Source organism: Psammomys obesus, unplaced genomic scaffold, assembly GCF_907164565.1.
Source record: "Psammomys obesus unplaced genomic scaffold, mPsaObe1.curated_primary_1811, whole genome shotgun sequence".
NCBI lineage: Eukaryota > Metazoa > Chordata > Mammalia > Rodentia > Muridae > Psammomys > Psammomys obesus.
The window spans coordinates 6326145-6353580 of NW_026596057.1; the positions used below are offsets into that span (position 1 = coordinate 6326145).

The 27436-nt window shown below is 42.7% G+C and overlaps 1 protein-coding gene across 1 annotated transcript; it reads right to left on the bottom strand.

Moving 5' to 3' along the window:
- Positions 1 to 298: 298 nt before the first annotated feature.
- Scyl3 (SCY1 like pseudokinase 3) lies at positions 299 to 27284 on the bottom strand. The gene is made up of 14 exons (XM_055624485.1): positions 26896 to 27284; positions 23433 to 23647; positions 18480 to 18665; positions 17889 to 18002; positions 15890 to 15946; positions 14779 to 14881; positions 13523 to 13634; positions 11185 to 11262; positions 10116 to 10255; positions 8750 to 8934; positions 5605 to 5776; positions 3296 to 3457; positions 1623 to 2305; positions 299 to 675 (listed from the first exon to the last, which is right to left on the bottom strand). Exons 2-14 carry the CDS (start codon positions 23595 to 23597, stop codon positions 616 to 618), a joined length of 2217 nt encoding a protein of 738 aa, XP_055480460.1. The 5' UTR covers positions 23598 to 23647; positions 26896 to 27284; the 3' UTR covers positions 299 to 615.
- Between the last annotated feature and the right edge of the window lie 152 nt (positions 27285 to 27436).

Genomic DNA, 27436 nt, shown 5'->3' on the forward strand with positions numbered 1-27436 from the left:
AGCACATATAAAAGCTTTTTGTAAATGTGAAAATATCTTTATTTAACATAGAGAACAAGATGGGGGGGATATTTCTCATTGAGAACTTTGGTACAGTGTAATACAGGTGAAACAGTAACTGCCCAGGTCCAAAGGAGAGAGGTACCTTTTTTTTTTAAACTGATGATAAACTGTAAACAAATAAATAAACTGCCTAAGGAATCTTAGCAGTTTGAAGTTATAATTTACAGCTAGATTTTTTTTTCAGTAAGTTATTATTTCATAATAGAGCTTACTCTTTGAAAGAAATGGCACAAAATTAAGCTTACCAGCTTGAATTTTTATTTTCTTTACTTCCAGAATTGTCCTGGAAGAAAGCACTTCTTTAGCTATTTGCTTTGCATGAAAACTGGCCTTGGTCAAGTGCACACAGGCACTTTCTCCTATCCAGTCCCGAGAGCCTTCTGCCAGCCATGGCGTAGCCAGCAACCTGAGGCTGGTCTCTGCTTGAATTGGCACAGACTGCAAAAAGAGCTCCTGGTACAGGGAACACAGGCTGCTTTGGGGTTTTACACCCATGCAGCTTGCTTTGAGGTATTAATTCTTTTACAATTCTTCCTGAAGTTTAAGCTCTTATCACCAGCTGTTATCTTCCCAGGTTAGCTCTTCTCCTTCTTCCCAGCCTTCTGCCTCTCCCTGCAACAGCACACAGAGATACCTGAAGCCTCTGAAGAGAATTATGTATACATCTCAAAAACAAGCATTTAAAAGTGACCCAGAAGAGACTACCTCTTAAGTACAATAAAACTGTAACTAAAAGTTAAAGTGAGATTGCATTGGTTCTGACATTACAAACCACACCCACTGGAAAGTAACTACGTAGTACAGTAAAGTCAGTCACACATTCTTTTTCTCAAACAAGGACTTACTCATGCAGCAGGTGGACCCAGGGATGGCCTGCTGTGGCCAAGGACAGGAAGTTTTAAAACAAGGTTTTTGTTTTTTAAAAATTTAATTTGATGTGTATGGTTTTGTGTGCTTGTAGAGGCCAGAGGGATCAAATCTTCTGAAACTAAGGTTACAGACTGTTGTGTGGCATTATGAGGGAGCTGGGAATCAAACCCAGGTCCTCTAGTAGAATAGGCAGTCCTGTTAACCATCTTTCCAGCCGCATGATTTTTTTTTTTAATATTTACTTAATATGTATACAGTGTTCTGACTACATGTACCACTTGCATGCCAGAAGAGGGCACCAAATCTCATAGATGGTTGTGAGCCACCATGTTGCTGGGAATTGAACTCAGGACCTCCAGAAGAACAGCCAGTGCTCTTAACCTCTGAGCCATCTCTCCAGCCCCCCTGCCCCATGATTTTATTTTAGTAATTTGATTTTTTTTTGTACTGTGTCATGTCAGTAGGTTGGACAGGTCTGATGTCCTTTTTGTTTGTTTGTTTGTTTTTTGTTTTTAAAGCACTATGAAAAACTGTTTTTTAGGAACTGTTTTTGTTGTTTCTGGATGTACTTTGATAATTTTTAGCCAGCTGAGTACAATATTCTTTCTTTGAGAAAACTGCTTGTTTATTGTTAACTGAGACCCCTGAGGGAAACTCCAACATTAGTTTAATACAAAGAATGAACTCACCTCAGTCATTTCTGTTGCAGCAAATTTTGAAGAAAACTGCACTACTGGTGAGACATTATTCTTGTCAGGGACCATCACTTCTGTCCTCAGTTCAGGCAAAATAAGAAAAGTACCTGAAGGCTTAATTTCTGGGATCATATCTGCAAACCAATCCAACTCAGGATCTTGTACTTGCTTCTTTTTTACTTGTATGGTAAACTCTTCTCCTAAACCGAGTTCTGAGCGAACCTTATGAGGTCTGTCTTGCGACACTTCCAGTGGTTGGACTTCCCCATGCTGTCTATGGTTGGTCTTTGAGGAGGCACTAGATTTAGCAGCCTTTGACTCTTCAGTGAGAGGAAGCAAGGCTGCAGCGGGCCTCTGTTCCCCTGAGGTAATAGTAGGCATGGCAGCAGACGCTCCGGCAGCTACGCTTACTTCAGTACCAAAGCTAGACTCACAATCACCCCAGGACTCCTCCTCTGCATTCAGATGTGTGTGCTGGCGCTCGGCTACATCGCAGGGTTCTCGGGACCATATCTGAATACTGGCAGTTTGGTGCTCAGGCTCCTCAGGCTCGCTCCAGTCAGGCCACGCCTCGGCCTTGTTAGAACCTGCTGGGACGTTTCCACTGTCCTCTGAAGTGCTCTGCACATCTGAGATTCCATTCATAGGGAATTTAGTAGCATGAGAAAACTGATCACCTATGGGTGTATGTAAGAATTAGTTCTCATAAAATGTTATGAGCAGGCAAATAAGTATGGGTCTGATTACTTGGAAATATCCATGTACACTAGCAAAAGTTAGGCAGAACATAACAAAGATGCCATATCATTTCTCCAAATACACATGACACTTAACTCAAAGGCATACCAATTTTCACAAATGACTGATCTTTTGATCTTTGACTAAATATCCAAACACCCCGATAGCATAAGTCTCTATAAATAAATACAGACACAGTCTTATTCTTGGTATTATGACATGTACAAATGTGTGCTCAAGTAAGTTGTTTCTACTTACTGGGTGGGAGAGTCTGTGCATGCATGCCTTAGTGCCGGTGTGTAGGCTAAGGACAGCTGTGCAGTTGGTTCCACCTTATATGGGTTCTAGACATTGACCTTGGGTTATTAGCCTTTCACACAAGTGTTTTTACCTCCTGAGCCATGTGTTTGTCTCTGTGTGAATATGCACATATGATTACTGTGCCCACATAGGCCAGAAGCATTGGATAACCTGGAGCTGGTGATAGAGGCCATTGCTGGGGATCAAACTTGAGTTCCCTACAGGAGTATTTTGTTCTTTGAACTGCTGAGCCATCTTTCTGGCCCCCAAACAGGTTTGAAACAGACTTTCTCAGGTGTCATCAGGTGCTAAGAAATAACAGGTTTACTCTGCTACCACTTCCCCAACTTATTTACAGAACATTTTTCAGTACATGTCTTTTTTAACACTATCTGTAGAACTTTCTAGTTTTGGTACATGTTGATGCAGAAGGCATCAAAATGCCAAAATATGTTACAAAAATGAACTCAAGTAATGTTAACTCATTGTGTCGAAAGGTTAGGTAAATAGCCAACAGTTTGGAGAAGTAAGACAAGAAAAAGGAATTCCAGGATACTCATGATTTTCAAAATTTAAGCTTAATATTCTCAGGAATATATCAAAGCAATGGGAAACTCAGTTAATCTTACCTGTCTGTAAAAGAGTATTGTAATATTCTTCCTGTATGTGCTTACTGCTGTTGATGGGCATGCTGCCAGAAAAGAACCATTTAGGGAATACGTTAGAGGAGGGGTTCTCCAAGACTTGTGAGGTCCGACTCTGCTGGCTGCAGACAACATGCATGGGAGAACCTGAACAAAGTGAAGGAAGAGGGGTGTGCTTACTGATTTTGCACATGACTGGTGAGCAGTCAAGGGAAATGGGTATATGTAGCACTGATCAATGAACATCAAATGTTTACCCCAAAACAATTATTGAATGGGTTGCCTATAACTAGAGGTTAAAAGACAGGTTGTGTCACCACATGGTGGTGATGGGACAGAAGTCCTATGACGCACTACATAGATAAAATCTTTAGGAAACCCTGGTGTGTGATATTCCTTAAAATAATTTTGGTGGCAATCTAACACTGTGATTCTAATTTCCTTTTAATAATAAAAGGCTAGTAAGAGTACAAGCCTAACAATAATAATGACAATACCATAAAATTATGTACTGAAAATAATTAACTTTCATGCTATGGATATTTGACCTTGAGTGAGGAAAGTAGCTGTCTTAACAATTTACCAGAAAGCTTAGGCTCAAGACTGGATATTGATCAGAAAGATTTAGGAGTTACAGCTGAGCTGGATTTGGTGGTGCAGGCTTTTAATCTCATACTTGGGAGGCAGAGGCAGTTGGATCACAGTGAGTTTGAGGCCTGCCTGGTCTACAAAGAGAACTGCACGACAGCCAGGGCTTTTACAGCTGCTTACCTTAAAGCTGGGCTAAGGGGAGTCAACTGTCATAAATAAGGCTTCAATTCTCTATAGCATTTCTCTCTCTCCTTTACCTCAGCCCTCAGGGCCTACCACTATAAGGCAAGGAACTGCATTAGAGACCCAGAATTTAGTAATGAAACCATGGTCATATTTAAGGTCCTACAAAGTAGCAAAATGGCAATGACACTGCTGATACAAAATTTTGTGCTACCTTCCACAGAGAATACAGTGGGAATAAGCCAAAATGAAAGATTTCCTGAAGTACTCAAAAATACCTTTTATCCAATAGTCCAACAAACTCAAAGGAACTTAAGTATCTAGTGTTAAAAAGAACAAGTCTTTAATAGCTCTTACTAAAATTCAGCTATAGCCTCTGACTTACAAAGTCTCCTTCTGAGACTATCCTATGGCAGTGGAGCCCCACATAAGGATGCCTGTGTAAGGGTATTCATAGTACTACTGTTTATATACTGATTAGAAATCCAGTGAAATACTACACAGGTGTAAAGTGACATAGCTTTTCATGTATTCACTGGGAAACATCTTTATTTTGCAATACATGGAAATAAGCTATAGACTTGTTCATAGCAGCCTTAAGAATAAGCCTATAAAAACCACATAATGTATGTATGATACATTTATCTTGTATCACTTTGTAGGCTTACAAAAAAGTATTTTTCACTAAGCCATTAAAGGTCACTTTGTATCCACTACAAGTTTGAAAAGGGAAATTCAACTTTCCTCAAGCTTCTTGACCATTTCCCTCAACATAAACTTGTATAATACTAAAAAGCTAATATATATATATATATATATATATATATATATATATTCTTAATTTTGGTGGTTTGGAGTTCTTTTCTCTTTTGTTATAAGGGGGTAGTAAATGGGGACCAGGTACCCCTGGGCTCTGGGGAAGAGGCATGCAGGAAACCCCAGCAGGCTGGAGTTGGGTAGAAGAGTCCTGGAGTTTCCCATAATTCTTCGCAGGAAACAGCAATGCTGGCAGATAAGGAGGTGGAATGAGGCAGGGCCCTTTGGAAAATGGGGTAGTGGGCCAAGGGGATTGGGGTTCACTCTAACATGCAAAGCCCAGGTGCCCCATAAGCTAGGTTGCTTTTAAAGAGCGCCATACAAATAAATACACAGACTTAGCTATACACACACATGCAGAGAAGGCTCTGTGTTCCCAAGGGTGGGGATCTAGGCCTACTGGCCCCAAGACAGGAGTCAGCCTCGCCTCTGCCATCAAGTGATTCTCTGAAACACTCCAGGTGGTGTGGCCAGGCAGGTGAGTCTTCTTTGGAATGGCTTTTTGGTATCCAAGATGCTGCCCAGCGGGCACCTAGGCCACTTTAGACAAGTCTATGTGAGCTGGGGCACCGGTGTGTGTGCTGTGAATTTGCATGCGTGCAATTGTGCATGATGGTACATGACTGCCCGGCCTCTCCCCTCCAGGGCTCTGGGGTACAAGGGTGCAGACAGAGAAAGGTAATAAAATAATTTTTTAATCTTACCTTCAGGGGAAAGGTCACTAGTTTTAGTAAAACTTGGAGCAGTGCGCTTAAAGATCTTAGTTCTTTCTCCTCCCACAACCACTTCTGGCCCAAGTAGAGACACCAGCACTGCCAGGCTACGAAGGGTAATTGCCACAATGGAATTGCTGGTATCACGAAGGCCCAGTAATACCTAGGAGCAAAAATTGGGTATGAATGTGGACAGCCACTATCTTTCTCTCTTGGAAAGATAAAACTGGCCTGCAGTTTTAATGCTTGTGCAAATGAACGACATTTTCCTAAATGTTTTTCTAACCTGGTGGCTCTCCAATGATCTAAGGAAAAGAAACAATATTTTGCCCTCCCAATCCATCATGGATTGCTACTTAAGAACAAAAAATGCCAGGACAGGCAAGCTAGTCCAGTGGGTAAAGGCTCCTGCTATGAACCCTGAAGACCACGTCCACATGGTGGAAAACTGACTCTCATGGGTTGTCCTTTAATCTCCATACATGAGCTGTGGAAGGTTATGTATGCACAAACATGAAGACACAACACAACTGTGTTTTTAAAAATACAGCCCAGCAGAAATACATGGGAAACTAACAACTCCAAAAAACTGCTACACATGGCAGTTTTAAGTGTAAGTATTCATACACTTCATTATAGAATAGTTCAGGAGTGACACTGCTCTGCAGAGCACACTCTGACCACTCTAGGGACTGACAACTATGTTGCTGGTTTAAATCTCAGTTCTCAACTTTACACTCAAAAGGTAGATCCCATAAGATATCTGTATTTATATTTAGCACTTGCCCATCATAATTTAGCCTGAGCTAATTATGATCTCTCTCCAGTCATCTAGCTGCAATTCACAGAACTAGTTGTCCAGTTTGCTTAAAATAAGGATAGTAAACCTTGTGTATGGGAAGTTATGAAATGCCAAAAAAAAACAATGAGCTTTTGTTCAGAGTTAAAAGATAGATGCAAAGAAAATGTGAAGGAAGCAAAACCTAGTAGGACTTGATTGTCAGGTTAGGTAGTCTGTAACCTTTTATTCACACACACACACTATTATTCTTTTGTGTTTAGCTGGCTTTATGTCAGTCGTAGTTATCTGCAAGCAGAAGTACCTTAAACAAGAACCATGGAGACGATAAGGGACAGGTTTTGTTTATTTTGGAAGAGAAGCTACATTAGCTCTTAACTGTATCAAGAATAGAGTTGCCATAGTTTCACTAGTAAGTCTCAGTATGACTGGACCAATCAATCATGCATTTCTGGCTAACTTCTTATTTGTGGAAGAACAATGCATTCTAACAAGACTTGAGGACAGCCCGGTGCGAGCTAAGCAGGCACTTCCTGGGAGTAAAGCTTTCAAGTAAACCAGAGCCTGCTTCTATCATCAAAACACTGCCCACAAAACAGCCCCTCTAAGCCCAATGTGTTCTCAACACCTTTTCCTAAAGAGAGAAAGCCAGTCTTAAACCCCTCCTCCCACTGTTCTGGTTGCCCTAGACTCATCTTCTCTTAATTGAGCTTTTCAACAGGTTTTGCCCTGTCTTCCACATGGCTGTATTTTAGCACACAGAAATTGACCCAGTTAGTTTATAGGGAATAACGACAATTGCCAAAGAACAGCTGCTGAACTAACTAGTTGTAGAACGTAATAGCTCACTCATCATTTAGCTTTCTAAATTAGGAGAGTTGTTTGTCACATGCTGAGCACCCAGCTGTCTCTGGCCTCAGCCTGTAATACCTGTTTCAGGTTAGAGCACCGTGTTGCTCTTCTAAAGGGATGCCATGCAGGCTAACACTCATTCCTGCAGAGCTAGGTGCAAAGAGCCAGCTCTCTAGTGAAGCACACTTCCACAGCCAGGCATCAGCCCATGCTACAGTAACTGAGCTAAGGGGCTCCGTGGGGGTGGGACAAGAACCCAGTCTCTAGTTCAGTGACAAAAGACTTAGGTATCCTGCAGTCCCTGCTAAGTCTAGTCTATCAGCCAGCCTTTCCAAAGATCCCAGGAAGTCAGTTAGGTAAGTCAGCCCAGGTGAGGCCCCGAGGGCTGAAGTCTGGAAACTCCTAAACCCAGTCAACAGGAAGAATCATGAGAGTTAAGGAAACAGTTGCCACCCTAAGGCAGAGCCTAACGTAAACATCTGCCATCCACAAACTCCTTGAATATAAAGGCAGAAACTAAGCTGAGATACACCAGGTGGCTGGTAGCTTTAAAGACACTTTTTAGGGCTGGAGAGATGGCTCAGTGGTTAAGAGCACTGTCTGCTCTTCCAAAGGACCTGGGTTCAATTCCCAGCAACCACATGGCAGCTCACAACTGTCTGTAACCCCAATTCCAAGAGATTTGACACCTTCACCCTGATACACATAAAATAAAAAAATCACTTTATTGAAAAAAAAAAAAAAAAAGAAAAAAGAAAACCAAACCAAACCACTTTTTAACAACAACAACTTTTGAGAAGGTTACACTGGTTAGCATGGGCCCTAACGTCAATGACTAGTATCTTGTGCTAACTGAAGTTAGACATGGCAACACTTGAAATCCTACTAGGAGTTTAAAGCCAGTCTCTGCTATACAGAGCCCATGGCCTCTCCCCACTGCACCACCCCAAAAGCCAAATTATGAGTCAGTCCTAGAACAAAGGCTCCATGAAGATGGGTGTGGACTGCCTGACGCAGCTCCCCAATGATGCCCAGTACTGCTGCTGGGCGCAGTAAGGCTTATAATGTGCAGGCGCTCAGCAGCGGCTGCACCTGACTACACCTGCATTTCCCACTTCTTCAGATCTCTCCATGGCAATTACCGTAATGTAATTATGGAGAATCATATTCTATATTTATAAAGCATTTCACAAATTCGATGAGTCTGCTTACGCCTGTTTTCTATCTTCTCATTCATTTACCTCCAAGAATTAGCCAACAGAATCATAATTGCTCACATATTAAGGCTAAACATGTTAATTGATTTGCCAAGAAGATTGGAATAAAAATATAATTTCAGTCCTTTATATTCTACTAAGTTTTAACTCAACTGCTGTCAAGTCTGTGAGCTAGTATCTGAAAAACAATCCCTTCTTTCATTCCCTAAAAACGGCAGCACCCTATGCCAAGACAATAAGACAATCCCACTGCCAACTTGGTCCTGACCTGTGGCAAGATGACTTTCTTTAGCTGTTCCTGAGTAAAGTGCTCCACATAGGCCTCAATGTGGGACAGTAACACCATCCGCACGTGCTCCTCATGGACCTCGAACAACTGGAGAAGCACAGGGATCACTCGAGACTGGAACAGCGCTGGCGAGAGCAAGCAAGGCGTTTCTCCTGGTGCATTCTCTACCCCAAACCAGAGGGGACAGACAACAGTAGTTTAGTGAAAAGAGTAAGAACATAACTCATCAACTGGGCTCACAACTTGACACACAGTTTACGTATCTGTCTAGATTTTGAGCCCTAGTCTAAAGGTATTTATGTGGATTCAAAATTGCCGAAAGGCTTTACTGTCTCAAGGCTATCTGTGTCCTGTTCTTTGTTAGTGGGTCTGGCTCAAGGCTCATCTTTAATGAGCGCTAATGTGATTTATGGGTTCTCCCTCTCAAATCCACTGTGAAAGGATGGAAAGCTAAAAGGAAAATTCATGACTAGAATAAAAATATTCAACCCAGAGATAAAAATGCAACTTGAAACTGAAGTAACTCCCCATACATTTGCTGAAGTGACATCATTTAAGAGAATGAACTACGGGGAAGAGTGCTGTGCTGACTGCAGAGGACCCAGGTTCGGGTCCCAGTACTCATGGTGGCTGGCTCACAACCATCCCTAATTCTAGGGGATCGAGTGCCCTCTTGTGGCTTCCATGGGGACCAGGCATGCATGTAAGACAAATGTATACATGTAGGTAAAACACTCCTACATGTAAAATTAAATCTTTAAAAAAAAATTTTTTTTTTTAATTTTAAGAGATTCTCAAGCAGCAGGATGCAACCTAACTCTAAAGTCTTCAGTATGTTAATAATATATTCTTTAACCCATGTGTTGTCATGTAAAGACTACAATCTTATAGTTTCAAAGCAACTGCTTCATTTTTCATTCAGGGAAATAAAAACATACAAAAAGCAACACACAGTTCGAAGAAATAAAGTGACCTTGGAGATTTGCAACCTTTTTACTAGAAACACAATGTGGTTGCTTGGAGTAACTTAGGAAGCGCGGCCTAAGGAGTCACTGAAGATGCCTGTGTTAACCTGTTGAAAGTTCATGTATGCACTGCGCTGCACTTGTGTGTGCTTGCTGTGTAACCACTCCCTGCAGTAAATACGGCCCTCCAGAAAGATGTTCCATAGACACCTGTGGGTTTGGCACCTGGGCTAAAGCTGTCATATTAGGGAGGAATAATTGTTCTGTGCCTTTAGAGCCAAACACTGGAGCACTCAAATAAAATAAAATAATAAAATAAAAGGCCTAATAATTGCCAAACTCCTTGATAACCAGTAACACTAGGAAAAAAAAAAAATCACCTTTTTTAGGGCCAAGTAGATAGGGAAGAAAACTTTTAACAGCTACTGGCTCGGCAAACACCAGCGGGTTAAGCAGGAGAGGCACCAATCTTGAAGCTATTAGTTCTTCCGACAGGCAGCTCACTCGGTCCAGCAGAAATCTGAGGACAAATGAGAAAAAGATGCTGTTAGCCTCCGATCTGGTGATGTTACCTGTCTGCATTCTCAATCAGGCTACCCCATCCGTGTGCCATATGTGGTAAGCACCTGATCCGATGGTGCTCTGCTGTCCATTTGCTGCTTGTCGGTTACTATTTGTTCTTTTGCTTGCTACACACTTAATGTTATACACAGCCTTCCTTGGCTGCTGCTCTAACATCCTCTTCTGCCCATTTGCCCAGGCTCCATACTTACCCCAACTCCATGTGCTCCCTCCCCTAACCCCACTGGTTCTTCTCTCAGCCTAAACCATCCCAGCTCTGTCAGTTACGTCTTTCTTACCTCAGTGTCTCCTTCACTGGGCCAGCATCACCTTACATCAACCTCTTTTTTTATCTGGTGACGGAACTACTACACACTAACCAACCCAAGGCTCAAGCGATCTAAGCCTGCCTTCAGGAACAACAGAATGACCAGTACAGAGAGTGCTGGCCACCTCATGCTTACATTCACCCCCTCAGTGGCTTCAAGCTAAGAAGCTTACTGTCTGCAAATACCAATGATACTCTGCCTTGTCACACAAGGACCACCTCTTACCTCTTGCTTTGAACTCTGCCTGCCAGCAGGATCCAAGTGCTTGCCATTTGCTACAGTGAGTCTTTCCTTGGTTCATTCATTCCTGTTGTTTCTCTGTCCAGAGGAGCTTTCCTCTCTCCACCTCCCTCCCAGCAAAGCAAGACATGCGCCCATCTTTGCAGGTAACAGTTCCTAGTGTAGCGATGTCTGGGCTACTAGGACAGTCTATCCCTGGGCCCAGTAGAAAAAGTTCAATGACCATCGTGCAGTCAGAAGTCTGACTCATCCCTAGCTCACCAACATGACTACATAGGTTGATACAAGGTAGTGAATTTAAGTTTTCTTCTGAACTTACTTGAAAAATTCAGTCTTTTCATCTTCACTCTTTAATGTCAAGCTTTTCAAGAAATTCACAACTTCTAGAAAATCATTTCTAAATGCAAAAAAAAAAAAAAAAAGAGCAGAAGAGATAAATACAATGGAGCAAACCTAGAAGAACCTAATGTCAAAAAATTCTAGTACCTTCTGCAAGAGTACATAAAAGGAACTGCACATGCTAGTGTACTTTAGGGCTTCATCAGTGATCACACTTTTCCAAAATTTTCACTGCAACAGGACACTGGTCAATGATCTATCTGGAGAGAAATGGCATCACTATTTCAAAGACGCTGATTCCTAACTCTCCTCTGGTGAAGTGAAAACACTAAAGAGGACCTAGAAAATGGAATTTCTATAGGAATCATTTTTCTGACTTTTCACCTAAGCAAGGCCAGTTTCTGAACAGTCCAGACGGTTCCAAACCTGTAGACTGCTCTGTTCCAAGAGAGCATGGCCCCCATCCCACCACATGAAGTGCCGTGCAGCACTTAAGCACACAGGCTGGGTAGCTTACACGGCAGGGCAGGCGCTACCTTCGCTTCCCCGTTAACACCCACACGTGATCATTGGACAACTCATCGCGGGGGCACTGACTTCCATCACTTTCTTCACCTAAAAATTCAGGTAACTTTTAACTTCCCCCAAACTTAATTTCCATTAGCCTGGTGTTGACCAGGTGCTTTAATGAGAACAGTCTACTGACACATACTTTTTGATGGTGGATGAAATAAAACACAGTGGAAAATACACAGAAACTCAAGAAACAGCTTTGTACTGCATAAGCCCTTTTCTGCCTTGTGGAGATGATTCATATCACATGCTGTTTCAGGATGATCCCTGCAACACCAGCAATATGTACTCCAGCATTTTTTTTTTTTTTTGCAATTATGGTTTAATACTACATCTTTATATCTGCTTTCATTTCTCACTGCAAGTGGTAGCACGTATGGTCTATAAATTATGTGCTCATATACTTTAACTTCTTTTAAGAGACAAGTTGTTTATATTTCATGGCCCTAAATGAGAAATAGATCACCTACATTTGTTTTATGTGTCCATCACAAATCTTTTTCTTCCTTTGATATTTCTAGGCTATAAAATTTGTCTTATTAGAGTTTCAAGTCTAAAAACAACAGAACAAAACAAAAACAAAAACTCAAAAACCTTTAAAGATTCATGTTAAATCTAAGTGGACCTGAGCACTCCAAACCCCTGATATTCAAGCGTCAGCAGTGGCTTCCCATTCCACTGCAGCCGAGCTAAAGCACAGTGTTTTGAACTGAATAAAACTGCCTAGGCTGTCCCACGGAGGGACGCTGGCCTGCTCATCCCGTTGCCCCTGGCAGTTTCCTCCCCATGCCACAGTGGGACATCTAAGGTGTCCGTTGGAGTGCACTGAATTTTTTTTCTTCCTTCTATACTAATACACATTTCTTAAAGAACTTGCATTACACATAGTGGCAACAATTTACTACAATGAATTATCTTTATAGAGACTGTTAAATCATGAGAAATAAAGTTTTTCTAAAAATCATCTACAAATGCATACAAATAATAGTAACACTGATAACTGTTGAAAGACTTGTGAACATAAATAGATACAATTGTTATTTGTCAATTTAAGAAGTTAATGGAGAGGGGAACCTGCTATGCTGGGGAAAGTTGAAACCATTTTCTCAGAAACAGAAGTGACGCCTCTAGCCCTGGCGACTACAGTGCTAACTCAATAACCCCGACACACGGTGCCTCCTTAGGGTGGCAGTGGCCTTCCTTTTTGCTCTGATTCCTTCCAAGCTCTCTAAGTAGAAACACATAAAGATATTGGTTTAAAAAACATCAGGTTAGCTTTGCTAATAAAATTCACAAACATGGGACTAACCTGGGTACAAGGTCTGTGGTTACAGAAATGAAAACCAAAAAATTCAAATTAACCTCAAAGGTTCCAGACCACCTGTGAACGCAGGAAATATTTACACACTGTGCTCTCCCTCTGACTGATCTCTACGCACTGTGAAACAAAGGGAACAGCATACTGCCAAGACAAGCACAAAGTTGGGACCCTCCCAACAAGAAAAATTCACAACACATACCTATAAAGGCAGCAAAAAGCTGAGGCCATGTTTATCTGCTTTCTCAAAGTAAGATAGAACTGTAAACTATTTGTCACAGACTAGTTTCTTTATAATCAAAATTCCTAAAGTATCTGGATATATGTCCTTCATGACAGCTAAGAATTTTTAAAACTTTCTGTGACAGGATTCAGAGAGGTGGTGTTCCCTCCACCCCCACCCCCAAATGTCACATGACGACCTCACCTGAAGAACTCATGGGACAGTAAGGTGCTGAGTGCTGGCCGACACTCTGGCATGGGGTTCAGCAGAGCTGAGTGCAAAGTCTGTAGGAAGCTGGAGAGAACATCCGCTGAAACTGAAATCCAGAGCTACAGTTAGTTCCAGTGCCTCCTCTCTCTTTTCGGACCTCTCTAGCTGGAGACTAATGAGAGCAAAAACCAACCTGTAAAAGCCCAAGCAAACAGAGGCCTGGCTATTGCTACATGACTTGTGCTCGTTGAGGCCAGATGCCTTGGCAGTTATACAAAGCTGTCTTGCCGGCAGGCACAGCTCACACTACCCCAGGCGCCTCCCCTGCGTCCTCCCATTTCCTGGTTGTTAACCCACCTCTGATCAAAAATGATGGCTCAAAAGAGAGTAGGTTTGAAGGTTCTGTTTGGGAAGGCCCTGCTCAACACAGCTGAAGGAATGGCTACATTTTCAATTCTACACATCTGCCACCATTATAGGTGCATGGGAGAGTAGCTTAAACAAAGTAAAAACCAACAATGCTTTGGGGCCGTAGTGTTTAATTCTCAAACATTTGGGAGGGACGATTAAAGCTGACAGCCAAAAGGTCCTTCTAATACCAGAACTCGGCAGATCCTGGCAGAAGCTATACTGGCACCGCACAATGTGCCAGCAGAATGAGGCATGCCACTGAAGGACCTACGTGGCACACACCTCAGTAACTGTCACAGGTGCAGAGCTAATGTCCTAGAGTCTCTCCCAGGAGAGCAGCTCCGCTGCCAAGCATGCAATGAGAGAACACCGAAGGGAGCAGAGTGTCTTTAAGTAGCCTGGGCTTTAAGAGGGCACGCAATAAAAACAGTTAGTAAACTAGAATAGCAATAATTAATGGCTTTGAAAGAAAATTTAAGCCTGATTTTGAAATTAATTTAACAGAAACACTGGAGCCTTATTCTACTATCCAGGTTATTACGTGTCTGCCACTAAGGCATGAATTCACAAGACAACTCAATAATGGAGTCAGAAGATAGTCACACATGACTGGAACAGCCACTGTTCACAGTGCTTCCTACTTAAAATTCTTTCTATTACTCATACTTACAGAGCCCCGAGCTTCTCCCCTTCCTGCTGCCGCTGTTTGCCTAAGTGAACTGTGTATTAAGCAGCAGGCTCCCCACTACACCAACGACGGTAGCCCTGGGATTTCCAGGCAGAGCCAGTCGGATGCCTTTCCTCCTCAGTGTGCGTGCCGCAGTGCAGCGCCAACTCACCCTGCTCGTTCAGGACTGGGAGCAAGCTGTCCACCAACGTTCCAAAGGAATAGGCGTCCCGGGCGTGGCCACAGGACTCTGGAAGGGCTGCAAATTCTGGAGACTAAATGCAGGAAAGACTATTAGAATTAGAGGACCTGCTTTCTATGCCATCTCCAACGTTCTCCCATGGCTGCGTTTATTATACTTAAATCTAACTTCATGGTACCAGACTCCACAATCTTTAAGAACTGCTAGTTCACAGTATAGGACAAATAATGCAACTGTGTCAATTAAAATAGCATGTCTCTCTCAAAAAATGAAAAAAACTATTAGTTTTTCAACTATTAGTTGATGGAACTTATCAAAGACTTAAAAATATATATGAACAGAAAAAAAATTGGAATACAATATATATAATGTATATTACATATGCACACAATGAAAACAAAAGTTCATAAAACAATGTTTTTCCTTATAACCTGGGATGCCAAGTGTTATTTTATTTTTCAACTTTTTCAAAATGTTGATCAACTGTCTTAAAATCCATAAATCACCAGTTTTAAAGTCCCCCTAGTGTAAATATATAAAACAGATTCGGCTAAACCTGAGATTGCCAATCTTAGTTTCTAGCTACGCTTGCATTTCCTATACAACATACTAACATTGTCTCCGGAGGCTGGTGTTTATTTTAGGGCTTGTGAAGGGCAGCATTCTGAATTTACTAGTAAATGTCTCTTTCCTCACCATGATATTAACAACCACTCCTCTATACGTCATGGAATTCCAGCTAGAAACTAGCTAGGAAGACAGGAGGCTGCGGTGATGAAAATGAAAGGACAAGGCCACTGCTTCCTCAATAATCAACGGATCCAGCAAAGGAACGAAGATTTATTGTGAAATAAACACCATCTCTTACCACACTGGGGCATCTCCATCTTTATACAAGCAAAAACTGTAAGCTGCTTCCCTAACTGTGAGAGTTAAATTTTCAAGGTCAGAGGCATCAAGAGGCATGTGTAATCTCGTAAGGAATGGGCAGAGAAATGGTAAGGGTCTTGTTCTTTTAAGTTTTACACTCTATTGCACAACAGATTCTGGGCCTCAGTTGCACTAAGGGGCCTTTACTCACCATCTCTTCAGGAGGAACAGATGCTGGGTCTCTGACTGACTGGATACTCCTGAGAAACTAGACAGAAAAATTAATTAAAACAACCAACTCATAAACATATCTGACAAATTAATCTCTTAGCTCAATTTACAAAAGCCATAAGCAGTGAAAGCAGAAGCCATAATGACATCTTTAACTTAGTGGCACACATTCAATACACAAGGTTAAAACCTTCCTAATTCATTGTGCATATAGTATCCAGCACAGCACAAGGCTTAGGAAAAGCCAAATGCCAGCTCTTCTTCCCATCAGCTGGTCTGAGAGGTACCCTTTGTTTCCTGCACAGATATCAGAAACTCAGAGGTGTTCTGGTCAGATGTGGCACATGCCTGTGGTGCCCACAAACAAGGAAGCTGAAACAATAAGGTTACTTGAGCTGTACGTTTAAGACTAGCCTGGAGGACAAAGCGACATCCTGTATTAAAAAGAAGAGCAAGCAAGCTAACTGTTCAGCACAGAACAAAGCTCTCTCACACATCTTACCACTAAATCATGGGACTCTTAAGTTTTGCTGTCAGAAGACATAAAAGCTGAGGCTCCTGTGGGTTGTACACATGATCAACACCGCAGAACAGGCACCTATTCACCTATTCAAAGATTATTTCTGAAAGGCTAACAGGATCACAGTGTCATTTAGGGCACGGGGAATATGAAATGAATGCAAAAGATCTCCTGTCCCCAAGCAGCGTTCAGAACCTGGAGAGGAGCTAACAATTCTGATAATTGTGCTGAGTGCCATGGACGCCTATGAGTAGTGCTTTCAGGAAGGGAAGGGCTCAGAGGCAGGACTTAGGCTCGGCCTTACAAGAGTTTCCACTTTCTGGGGGAAGGGAGCAGACAGTCCAGCAGCAGAAGCACATCAGAGAGCAGCAGCTCGGGACTGGGGTGCTAAACAGAGGAGAGGGAGGAAGGGCAGGTACTGTGAGGAGCTGTATGTGCATGGCAAAGCTTTATGCTATGGACGGTACACTAATTAGATGTGAGGTGAGGTCAGAAGAGAAAGTGTGCAACAGGGACAGAAATGAGAGAAAACCTGGCAGCACTGGATTGGGGTGCCAGCTCACGAAGGCGTCCGTTACTAAGCCTAAGTGTAGGAACAGCCTAAGAAGACAGACTGAGCCAATACATCCAAGAGAGAGCAGTGAAGAGGACTTCTCGGTCTTCCAGAGAGCCCAAGTTCAGTTCCCAGCACTCACATCATGTGACTCACAACTGCCTATAACACCAGGTGCAGGGGACCTGACATCCTCTTCTGGCCTCCCTGGCCACCTGCCTAGAGGTAGAACACCCACCCACCCCTCTTTTTATAAAGACAGTGAGCCGATACTTTCATAGAGACGTTATGAAGGGAGTAGTTTGTATTTCTTTTAGGAAAAGTACAAACGGTGAAAAGAAATAAACTAGAGAATAGAGCAGCTTGTCTATCAGGAGGGAAATGTAAGGACTTGTCACCCAATATTATAAGGAGTACCACAGCAGCCACAACTCAACCCACAAGTCCAGAGAACACAGTGTATTGACACTGTCCACACCTCAGACACTGTTCACTGACTACTTTCTGGCCTCCTAACAGACAGGTACTGTTCCCGGAGGACATATAAAAACGCTGCACTCAACTGCTGGAACAGAAGAGAGACACATAAAGCCGATCTCAGTAGTAAGCATTAGGCCTAAGTAAAAGGAGGCACAGGTACTTAAAGGAACAGAGAGGCAGGCGACTGGTTTAAATGTCTGAATAAGCCGTTTACCTTTCTGTCTTAGGCTCCTTACCTCCTATACGAGAAGGGAATACATGAACCTCAGCACTTTTTTGAGGAATAAACACTGTAATTTTCCAAACTTGGGCATTAACAAAAAGTTCAAGTCTTAGATCTGAAATAATGGTAACAGTGAAGGAAAGAACCCCATCTCAAGTCACCGCCATGTCCTCCCCGAGGAGGAGGGCTGCTGCCTGGCTCACCTCTGGTGTGGCCTGAGGAACCGTGCAAACTGTCTCCATGCCTCCAAGCTTCCAGTGCCCATCTTCACTCACAAAAACGGACGATAAGCAGACATTGTTGTGTGTCAGATGCCCCTGTGTGGACGGAAGACACAAAAACAGAACGGGAAGAAGATTGACACCCCAATATCTGAAGGCTTTTAAACAATTAAATACTGGTTGCCACAAAGAGATCAATGAGATCTTTTGCACCTGCAGCAATTGAAGCTGTGCTTAAAGAACAAAGCAGAGGTGGTTAAGCCAGAGCTGGAGCTTGTTGAGAAAAGACTGGCAGTAGTGTTGTGCCTGTTTGTTTTCGGAAGTTCTGCTCCATTTTAGATTTCAAAGAAAGAAATAACCACTGTAGCTATACTTAGATAAGGGCTAAAACTATCTAAGTAACTGCTCAAGGACAGACAACTACCTGCTGATTCCACAAACTCTCTGTGATCTCTCTTGTTCCTTCCAATTTCTTTCTCAGTTTCTCTGTATTCGTTTTATCTAAACGCCACCACCTAAATGGTCACTTCCATTCCTATCAACACCTGTGAGGAAGACTGTCAAGTAACTTACTCTGTCATGAAGGAAGATAAGAGCCAGCAATATGTCATAGATTCCAGCACAGACTTCTGCAGGAGACAGGGTTTCCAAGGCCACTTCCAGAGGCTGCACTCTCTCAGTGACGAGATGAATGCCATCTGCTTCCACAGTACAAGATAAAAATCTTAGCAAGCAAGGGTGACGAAGTGTCTTTAAGTGCTTGAAAATACAAATAGAAGAGTTGATGAAGTTAATGACTCAAACCAGAGGAACGGTTTTACACACACTGTAATAAAGGCCATGCTTTCACCGAAGGCCTTTTTACCTCTTTATGTTCCCCCAGATTTTAAGGAGGACAAAAGAGAATCTACAACTTGTTCTGACTTTATTCAACTTACCAATATTTAAATAACTCTACAGAGACTTCCTATTCCCTTATCAGCCTCCTGAGATCTCAGGCCTTCCAGCTATCACTGCCACGAAATCTGAATGAAATGTCAAAAACGATCTGAGAACTCCCAAAGCATACAGATCATGGAGCAGAGTCAAGCAGCTGTGAGAATGAAGCCCAGTTTTCTCTTCTTACAGTTAACTACACATTAACAGCAGGCCTCAGCTGTGAAGAAACATAGCAAGGGGCCAAAACAGCACCAAAAATCTCATTTTTCTGGCCAGAATCAGAAAAGAGCCCAGGAAAGGCAGAGTACTGAGGACATTTTCCCAGAGAGTAGAGAGTTGGGGGAGGAAAGGCCCCAATTCTCTACAAAACCACAAACCCCCAAACTCTGGAATCAGCAAGCAGGCTCAGGAAAGACCTAAACCAGAATGGCAAAGGTTTAAGAAAGGGACAAAAATGTGAACTGCCATTAATGAAAAATTGAGGTCCAAACAAACCTGAGGAAGGTTAACTGTCTACCAAATCAAGCCTATAAAGATCCTTTAGAATAGTGGTTCTCAACCTGTGGGTCGCAGGCACTTTCAGGGTCAAATGACCCTTTCACAGGGGTTACCTAAGACCATTAGAAAACACAGATATTTACATTACGTATTACATTCGTAATACATTACGATTCAGAACAGTAGCAAAATTACAGTTATGAAGTAGCAACACAAATAATTTTATGGTTGGGGTCATCACACCATGAAGAACATATTAAAGAGCCAAATATTAGGAAGGTTGAGAACCACTGCTTTGGAGAATTACGGCAGAATCAGTAATCTCTGCCACACCGCATTCAAAATATCCAGAATGTACTTCAAAATCTGTACTCAGCCTGAGAATGTGATCCATTTTTAACAGAAAATTACTGGAAATTAAAAATTCAAGGCGTGAGCTCATTAACTGCATGAATATGACATGGTATAGTCACGAAATCTGAAGACTTAACCAATCCAAAAAAACAGAACATTGGCTTTAATGATCAGAGCCAGAGGGACCTATGTGACAATAACAAAATGTCTATGCAGATAAAGAAGTTCCCAAAATAGAGGAAAATAGCGGCAAAGAGAAAGTGTAATTACTAAAAATATAAACTGGGCCCAAATCTCCAACTCACAAATTTAAGAACTTCAGTTAACATAGGGTGGAATAAACATTTCCGTTAAAAGGACATATGGCTTCTGGGGCCAAATTTTAAAAGTCCTTCAAAAACATTAAAAAAAAAAAAAAATCTTTCTTATCTTACCCTGGCCTGAACATTTGCTGAACTGTCACAGGGACATATCCATTCTTACCAAGCTTTCTTCTTTTCTTAACTTTTACCTATTTATCAAATATTTAATCCACTTAAACATTTTAACAGTTTTTTAAACATTTATTATCTAAACATGATTGCCATGCTTTTTTGATTACAGAGCTCACCAGTAAAAATGTGTTATCTGTTACATGCATGTCCACACTTAACACATACAGAATATTCAAAAAATTCAGGTATGGTGGCACATGCCTTTAATCAGCACTTGGGAGGCCAGGACAGATAGCATTTGGGAGTTTGAGGCTAGCCTGGTCTACACAGTGAATCCCAGGACATCTAGGGTTACATAGTAAACACCAAAGTATTAAAAGATAAGTGAATTTAAATAGATACCCCACTATTTTTTTTTTTTTGAACTACAATGAATTATGACTCACAAGTCTCTGAATACAAATACTTCATGTTTAGGAACCCGTAACATACAATATCCCCTTCCCTATCAGTTTTCTTAGCAGATAGACAATATGCACAAATTGATGACAAGGATGAGTCCATCTGGTTTGAATACATGGGTTAACATTATAGCAGTTCTTCCCCTTCTGGTTTGGAAAAATTAACCAAGATTTCAACTACAGCTCAGAGACAGAGTAAAGCAGCTAGGAACCCGAGGTCCAAATAAAGGGATTAGCTGCTTGCCGACAGGGCCTTATGACAGAACCATTATGGCTGTTCTGTTACAGCCTCATTAGCCCTGTATTATCTATTCCTAGTTCATGCTTCATATTATAAAAATCTTAATTTGAATCTCTTGGCTGATCTACAACCAAGCGCTGTGGAGACGGACAGTCCAAGGCCAGTCTCTTTCTACAGAGTGACTCCAAGCCAGACTCTGCCTCAATAAAAACAAACTAAAATAAATAAAACTAAAACAAATAAAAACACAAAACAGCAAAAAGGGAAACTCATTACTCCAAACAAACATACAAACAAAAAGTGAACAAAATTTCATTTAACTAGTAATTACAAACTACTTGCTTGGGATCATGCAAAGAGAACAACAGCCAAGACTCCCAAGGAGCCAAAGTGTCTGCCAGTAAGTTGATTAGAGTTTGGTTAACTGGAGCAAATTTCTTACAAGTATATTTTAAACTATAGTTTCTGTGTAAAATTATGTGTCTGCCTTCATACTTCCATTTTAAAAATTATTTCAAATAGTTTTCAAACTGAACATAAAATATTTCACTTTTGTCTTTTCAAGAAATATTCTTCATTCCACTTCTATGCCTTAGGGTTGTAATGAACTTCCTCTCACCTTTAACTTTTTACATTTACTTCTTTGTGTACGTGTGTGGTGTGGATGGCGGTCAGAGGACAGCTTACAGGAGTGGGCTCTCTCCTCCAACCATCTGGGTCCTGGGTCTTGAACTCAGCCGCGGCAGCGAGCACCTCTACCTGCTGAGCCATACGGCCGGCCAGCCCTCCTCTCATCTTTGTGTTCTCTTTTTCCTTCTACTACTCAGGAAACACCTAGTTCAATGCCGACGGGAAATTACAAAGCAACTAAGTAGTCACCTGATTCAGGTAAACTTCAGTTTTGTCCCCTGCCCCATACATGCACAGAAAAACTCTTCGGAACTTCATAAAGTTAACTGGCTCTATGTTCTTTTCTATAGCTCACATACAACCATATATTTTTAGACAGAAGACCACAACTCTATGCTGTGACACAAATATGACAGGATAACCAAGATGGCCTAACTATTTCTTCTTCCTTAGAGATATGAATCTAGGACATACATGCAGATATGCTGCTTTTAAATCTGAGGGTTTAAGAAACTGGATCACAAACTAAGGAAAAAATGCAGAAAAGCAAGGAAGCCTTCTGCTTTTGAGACAGTGGGGTAGCAGTGGCATCCAGGCTCTGGTAATGGCCAGGGAGGTGGAAATGCAGGTCAGAGTTCAGACAGTAAGTCTGGGCAGATAGTAAGTGCAGGCATAGACTGGTTTGGGATACACTCCCACCGAGAGCAGTAATTATGGGCTATCTGCAAGGTCTCAGCTGGGACTAACAGGTGCCTCACAGTGCCAAAAAGAGCAGTTAAGAATAGCTCTGCAGCTCGGCTGGAGGCCAGTGGTCTCTGGGAATCCTTTTTATGCATAAGCTTGTGGTTAGTATGAAGCCTACCTGCATCTGGACTGCAGCAAATTACAGGACTCAAGCACATGTCATTTCCTACAGGCTATAGACTAGAACCGAACTTGAATCCCACTTAGAAGATAATGCTATTAGTTACAGTTGGTGAATTTAAGATAAAATGTGGTCTGAGAGACCTAGCTACTTTTTAAATCATTTAAATCTTTGACAGACCACATAGCTACATTTCTTCTTTCAGAGGCCAACAGTGTAGTATGATGGTTATTTTTTTATAATAGTAGAGGAAGAGTATAATCATTTCCTAATAATAATTGAGGCTCTCTGAGATAGGTTCAGGAACCCATGCTGCAGAAACAGGGGCTGCTAACTACAGTTGCTTTAGTATTTACATAGATAGACATTACATCCCTAAAGCCAGCATGTTATATGCCGTATCACAACCAGTTCCTGAAACTTAAAGACATCTATCCTGATAGTACCAACTCCTTCGTATTTTGTTGTCATTCCACATTTCTGTACTGTCTGGAGGTTTTCCAAGCTCAGTATGGCTGAAGAGACAAGTATGGGCTATCTGCAAGGTCCCAGCTAGGACTTAAGAGGGCATCTGTGGATATGAAGGTGGGGGAATTCTTTACTCTTAAGCTTTAAAATTCCTACAGCACAAAAATCCTCATCACAAACAGCACATCTTTGGGATTTTTCCTTTAAAAAAGTTTATGAGCTGGGTTACACAAAAAAATAAGAATGAAATATTTTTTTTAAATGCTGTGACATCACAATATTTCAGGGCAAGAAAGATAATATAAAATTTCTAAAATACTTTATTTTCAAGCATATCAACACACCAATTAAAATATCAATGATAAGCAGCATTTTTGTTCAACTAGATTAATCACACCTTTCTTACATTAGGCACATGAAATCACCTGCCTACCTTTCTCATTAAAAGCAGTTATTCAAAACCATCACGATGAGTTTTGTGAGGGTCTATGGCTGTAGAGATGGAACATCAGAGGCAGGACAACTGTTTTTATATAACATCAAGTCATAAACTACTACTGCCTGTGACCACATCTCCCTTGACCTTTATGAAGTTCATTTCAGGGGAAACCTATTAAGACTCCCCTAGCACAGTACCTTGGCAGCTTTGTTAACCTTGTCTGCGTTTTCTCTCTTACAGACAAACACAGACACACACTTCCCATCTTGCAGCACGGCGGGATAAACAGCGAGTCCAGAGGGTAAGGTGAACGGTGATTCTCGCAGCGTGTAGCTCTTTAAAGCGCTGCTCTCTGATCCCATCCCTTCTGCGGCGAGCTGGCACTGCAGTTCCCCCTCAAATCCAAACAGATCTGAAAACCAAGGAGAAACAAACGTAAATGATAAATCTCTATCTGCAATTTAGGCCAGGCTGGCTAGGTCGAGGTACCCGAAGAGGACATTCAAACTTCCTCATTCCTGCAGTGCTCACAAATGCATCTGATATACAGACGGCCAACGAACAGCCAGTTATCAGGAATGCCTGTTAATTAGCAACTAACAACTCCGGAGAAAATGGGTTACCGAACAGTCTTTCCCCAAACCCAATCACACACAAATTTCTATAAAGCTCGTAAAACGTTTCAGTTAAAATAAGTAGTCTTTGGATAGATACAAATCCAGTAATTGTGACACAAATCCCTCGACTTGGATTTTCCTTCCACTTGAGGAGCCACAGAATAATTTATCTATGTAATGCTGCTGAACTACATGCCTACCACATTGAATTGTGTGCATCAATGCAATCATATTACTACACGAGGAACAAAAAAAAAGTATGAAGGTGAAAAGCTGTAGAAAATTATAGTTTTTCAAGATCTAAGAATATATGAAGGTAAACACAAATTCTGCTCAAATGCAGTGAGCTCAAATTCTCTTTCTTAAGAATAACTGGGCTTGTGCACTGCCAAGTCCCAGGGGACGCATCTGCAACACATTTCCTGCACCTCAGGCTTAGGGATCATGAAGAAAGAGAGGGTTTGGAAAAGCCAGAGGAAAGGGAAGTTTGCTGTGAGACTATCTTCCAGAAAGTCACAGCGACTTTATTCATACAGTCTTACTAAAACAGCTGCCTAAATAGGACCCAAACAAAGAGGACACCTATGGACATGCTAACACGAATGGGTGAGATTTCACACAACCTCCACCCTAGCCAAAGAACTACAGGTAGGTGTGTATTTTGTTTATTGTGTCACACACACCCCAATTAAAAAAAGAGACAGACCATGAATTTGAGAGAACTGTGGGGAGGGAGTGTATGAGGAGGGGGTGCATGAGAAGGGTTAAAAGGAGGAAAGGGAAAGAGAAGAAAGATATAATTATGTACAATTTCAAAAATTAAAAATACTATACAAAAATGAAGTGACACTAAGAACAATACTAAAAAATCAACAGCCTTAGTTACAAGAAATATCCACTTTTTACTGGAAGAGCAGATGAAAGCACTTCATGCAGGGTAATGAGGAGAAGCTCTGCTTATCTGGGGTGCAGCGGCGCCTGATCAGTGAGGGCCTTCCTCGTGCTTCCTGGCCAAAGAGCAGTCAACCCACAGACTAACTATCTGGAGCATCCATGAATGGAATGAAGGGACAGACTGGTCGGATCACCGTCTCCGCTACGAATTTGAATAGGCCAAGGTTTTTCTCTATCTCTAGTAGCACATCTGAAGCTGGAGGCTCCATGAGGTGAACCTGGGGCTATGGCAAAGGAAGGCTACATGGGAGCAAACACTTGGCAGGCACCAAAAAAGTGAGTGGTCAGTGGGAGAGCGACAGGCATGGGCCGGAGAACGGCTGCTTTACAGGAGCACACTTCCACCCCGGACCTGTCTCAAGCCTGTAGGATGAGCAGCTGGTCTCAAATCCAGTTTTTCCACTGCCTCATTGACTAACCCTCTGGAGTCTGCAGCCTACACTCTCTGAAATCAACTCACATTTCTACTTGAACCCCTGCGTGAAAAAACAATGCGATAGCCATGAGTTAGGGAAGGGTTATTTTGAAAAGTCTGTGAAGCTAGCCTGCTGCATTCTTGGTTCACTACAAAATAAAACTCTTCAAAGTTAACAAGCAAGAAAGGAAGCACAGAGCTACAAGCAGATGAGAGTCTTCTTGGCCAAAATCACACTATTTAGCTTCATAGTTAGTCCTGAAAAGATACTGTGGTCACCAAGATTCATGAGCTGTGCTGGCAGAGGCAAGGGCAATGGATATTTAACTGACTGATTTCCAGTAGCAGGGCATGCCCAGTTGGAATATTGGGTCTTAGAATCAACTAACCTTTACTTCAATGTTACATAAACAGATGATAATACCTACAGACTTCCAAAAATATAAGGTGTTAAAACTAGTCATTTTCCACAGCTGTGTACTGCCTAGGACCCTGAGAAAAATCACTTTAACAGGGAGAGGACTCAATTTCTACTGAAGAAAATGGAATATCTTGTACAGAGTTCTATGCCCAATGCAGTAGGGAAAGGGTGCTGATGACTGGATTTGAGAATCCCCTAAAACTGTCGCTCTGATTCTTCCCACTGTACCTAAGAGGCAGGAACGCTGCTGACATAAACAGTACTTTTACAACTTAGAACAGAAAGGAACTTACTGAAATGCAAGATACAAAAACACTCCGAGGTCCAAATATTCATTCTTGGTTTGGGGAGTAAGGAGGAAAACGGGAAATAGGGCCAGGTAGCTTTGAAAGTCACGCGAAGGGAGCAAAGGATATTCTAATACAGCATGGACATTTTACACCCCTGATGCTCGCTATAATGAAACGTCGAGTCGACAGTCGTGGATGTGAATATACATCATGACTGTCTTTAAAAAGAAAATCATTTCCTCCAGCCTTTTTCTTTCTTTGGCTTCAGGTGAACCTTCTGAAGGGACCATTCTTGCCTACGTTCTCAACCACAAACTCCGTGTCCTCTGAGAGAAATATGTGCCCCTTCATTCTTCACCCAGCAATTAATAGTCTCCTGGTTCTAATTCCCTTAGCTCTAAAGTACCAAAGCTGAAGACTTGCCCCGAGAATTCTAAGGATATTTATTCACTGGCACTTTGATGCTGGGTGACAAACATTACTAGCAGCCCCGTGTGGTCTGTTGCAGCCACGTACACTCCCTGTCAAGAACTCAACCTCACCGTGCTAGCTGACAAGCAAAACATGTAGCCTCTCTGGACTAAAAGCACTCCTCCGTCTGACCTCCGCGCAGGACAAACAGCAGTCCCTCAAACCAGCCATAAGACTGGTCCCCAAATTCAGCAGAAACGACCTCGGCAGACGTGTGTTATGTTTATTTTACGCATGAAGCCCCGGGGGTGCTGGAGCTGTCTGGGACTCTGCACCGCGGGGCCTTCCCGCTGGAGTCCAGGCCCGGGCATCTTCTCCCTCCACTGGCCTCGCCGCGGCTGGCGGGGCTCACTCGAGACGCCAGGCGGAGGGGCACCCCAACAAGCCAAAGCAGCTGGCGCCCAACTGGCCGCGCCAGGGTGTCCCGAGAGCGGCGGCCCCGCGCCCGCACCCTCCCTGCCCCGCCGCCCAGGCCGCTGGGCCGCCGGTTACCTGCGGGCGGTGGGCGGAGGCTGGCGGCTCCGCTCCCTCCTCGCCCGTGGCTGGCTCCCGCAGTCAGGCCGCGGCCCCTCCGCCCACACTCTCCGCGGAGCCCGCGCAGGCCGCACAAGGACCCGAAAGCGGGTCGACAGCCCGGCCTTCCGTTCCTCTGACGCCACCAGCGAGGCGCGCGAACCCGGAACCGAGCCGCCGCGGCCGTGCAGGTGATGCTCCGGTCGTGTCGCCTTGAGGTGTGGGCGCCGGGGAAGCCTGCGCCTCACGCCGGCTCCCAGGAACCCACTCTGGCTGCAGGGAAATCTCCCTGCGCGCGTCTGCAGCCTGACTGCACAGGTATCCTGGTTCTAATGTTTGGGTTTTTTAACCGGCCACTTTTGAGCTCATTTCCGCCCGAATCCAAAATGGCCACCTCTGGCGTCAGACGAGTACTCCAGTAAAGGGGGCGGGGCAAAAGGAGAGGCGTTTGAAGCTGAGCCAGAACTTCCCCCAGTAGCAAGTCCTGGCCACCCTGATTGGCCGAGCTACCTGGTGAGGT

Coding starts and splice junctions, on each gene's coding strand:
- Scyl3 (XM_055624485.1), bottom strand. CDS start 23,597: ATGGGATCAGAGAGCAGCGCTTTAAAGAGCTACACGCTGCGAGAATCA. Junction 14,882..15,889: donor CTGTTCCTCCTGAAGAGATG/GTGAGTAAAGGC, acceptor TCCTGCATTTAG/TCTCCAGAATTTGCAGCCCT. Junction 13,635..14,778: donor CCCAGTCCTGAACGAGCAGG/GTGAGTTGGCGC, acceptor TCTGGATTTCAG/TTTCAGCGGATGTTCTCTCC.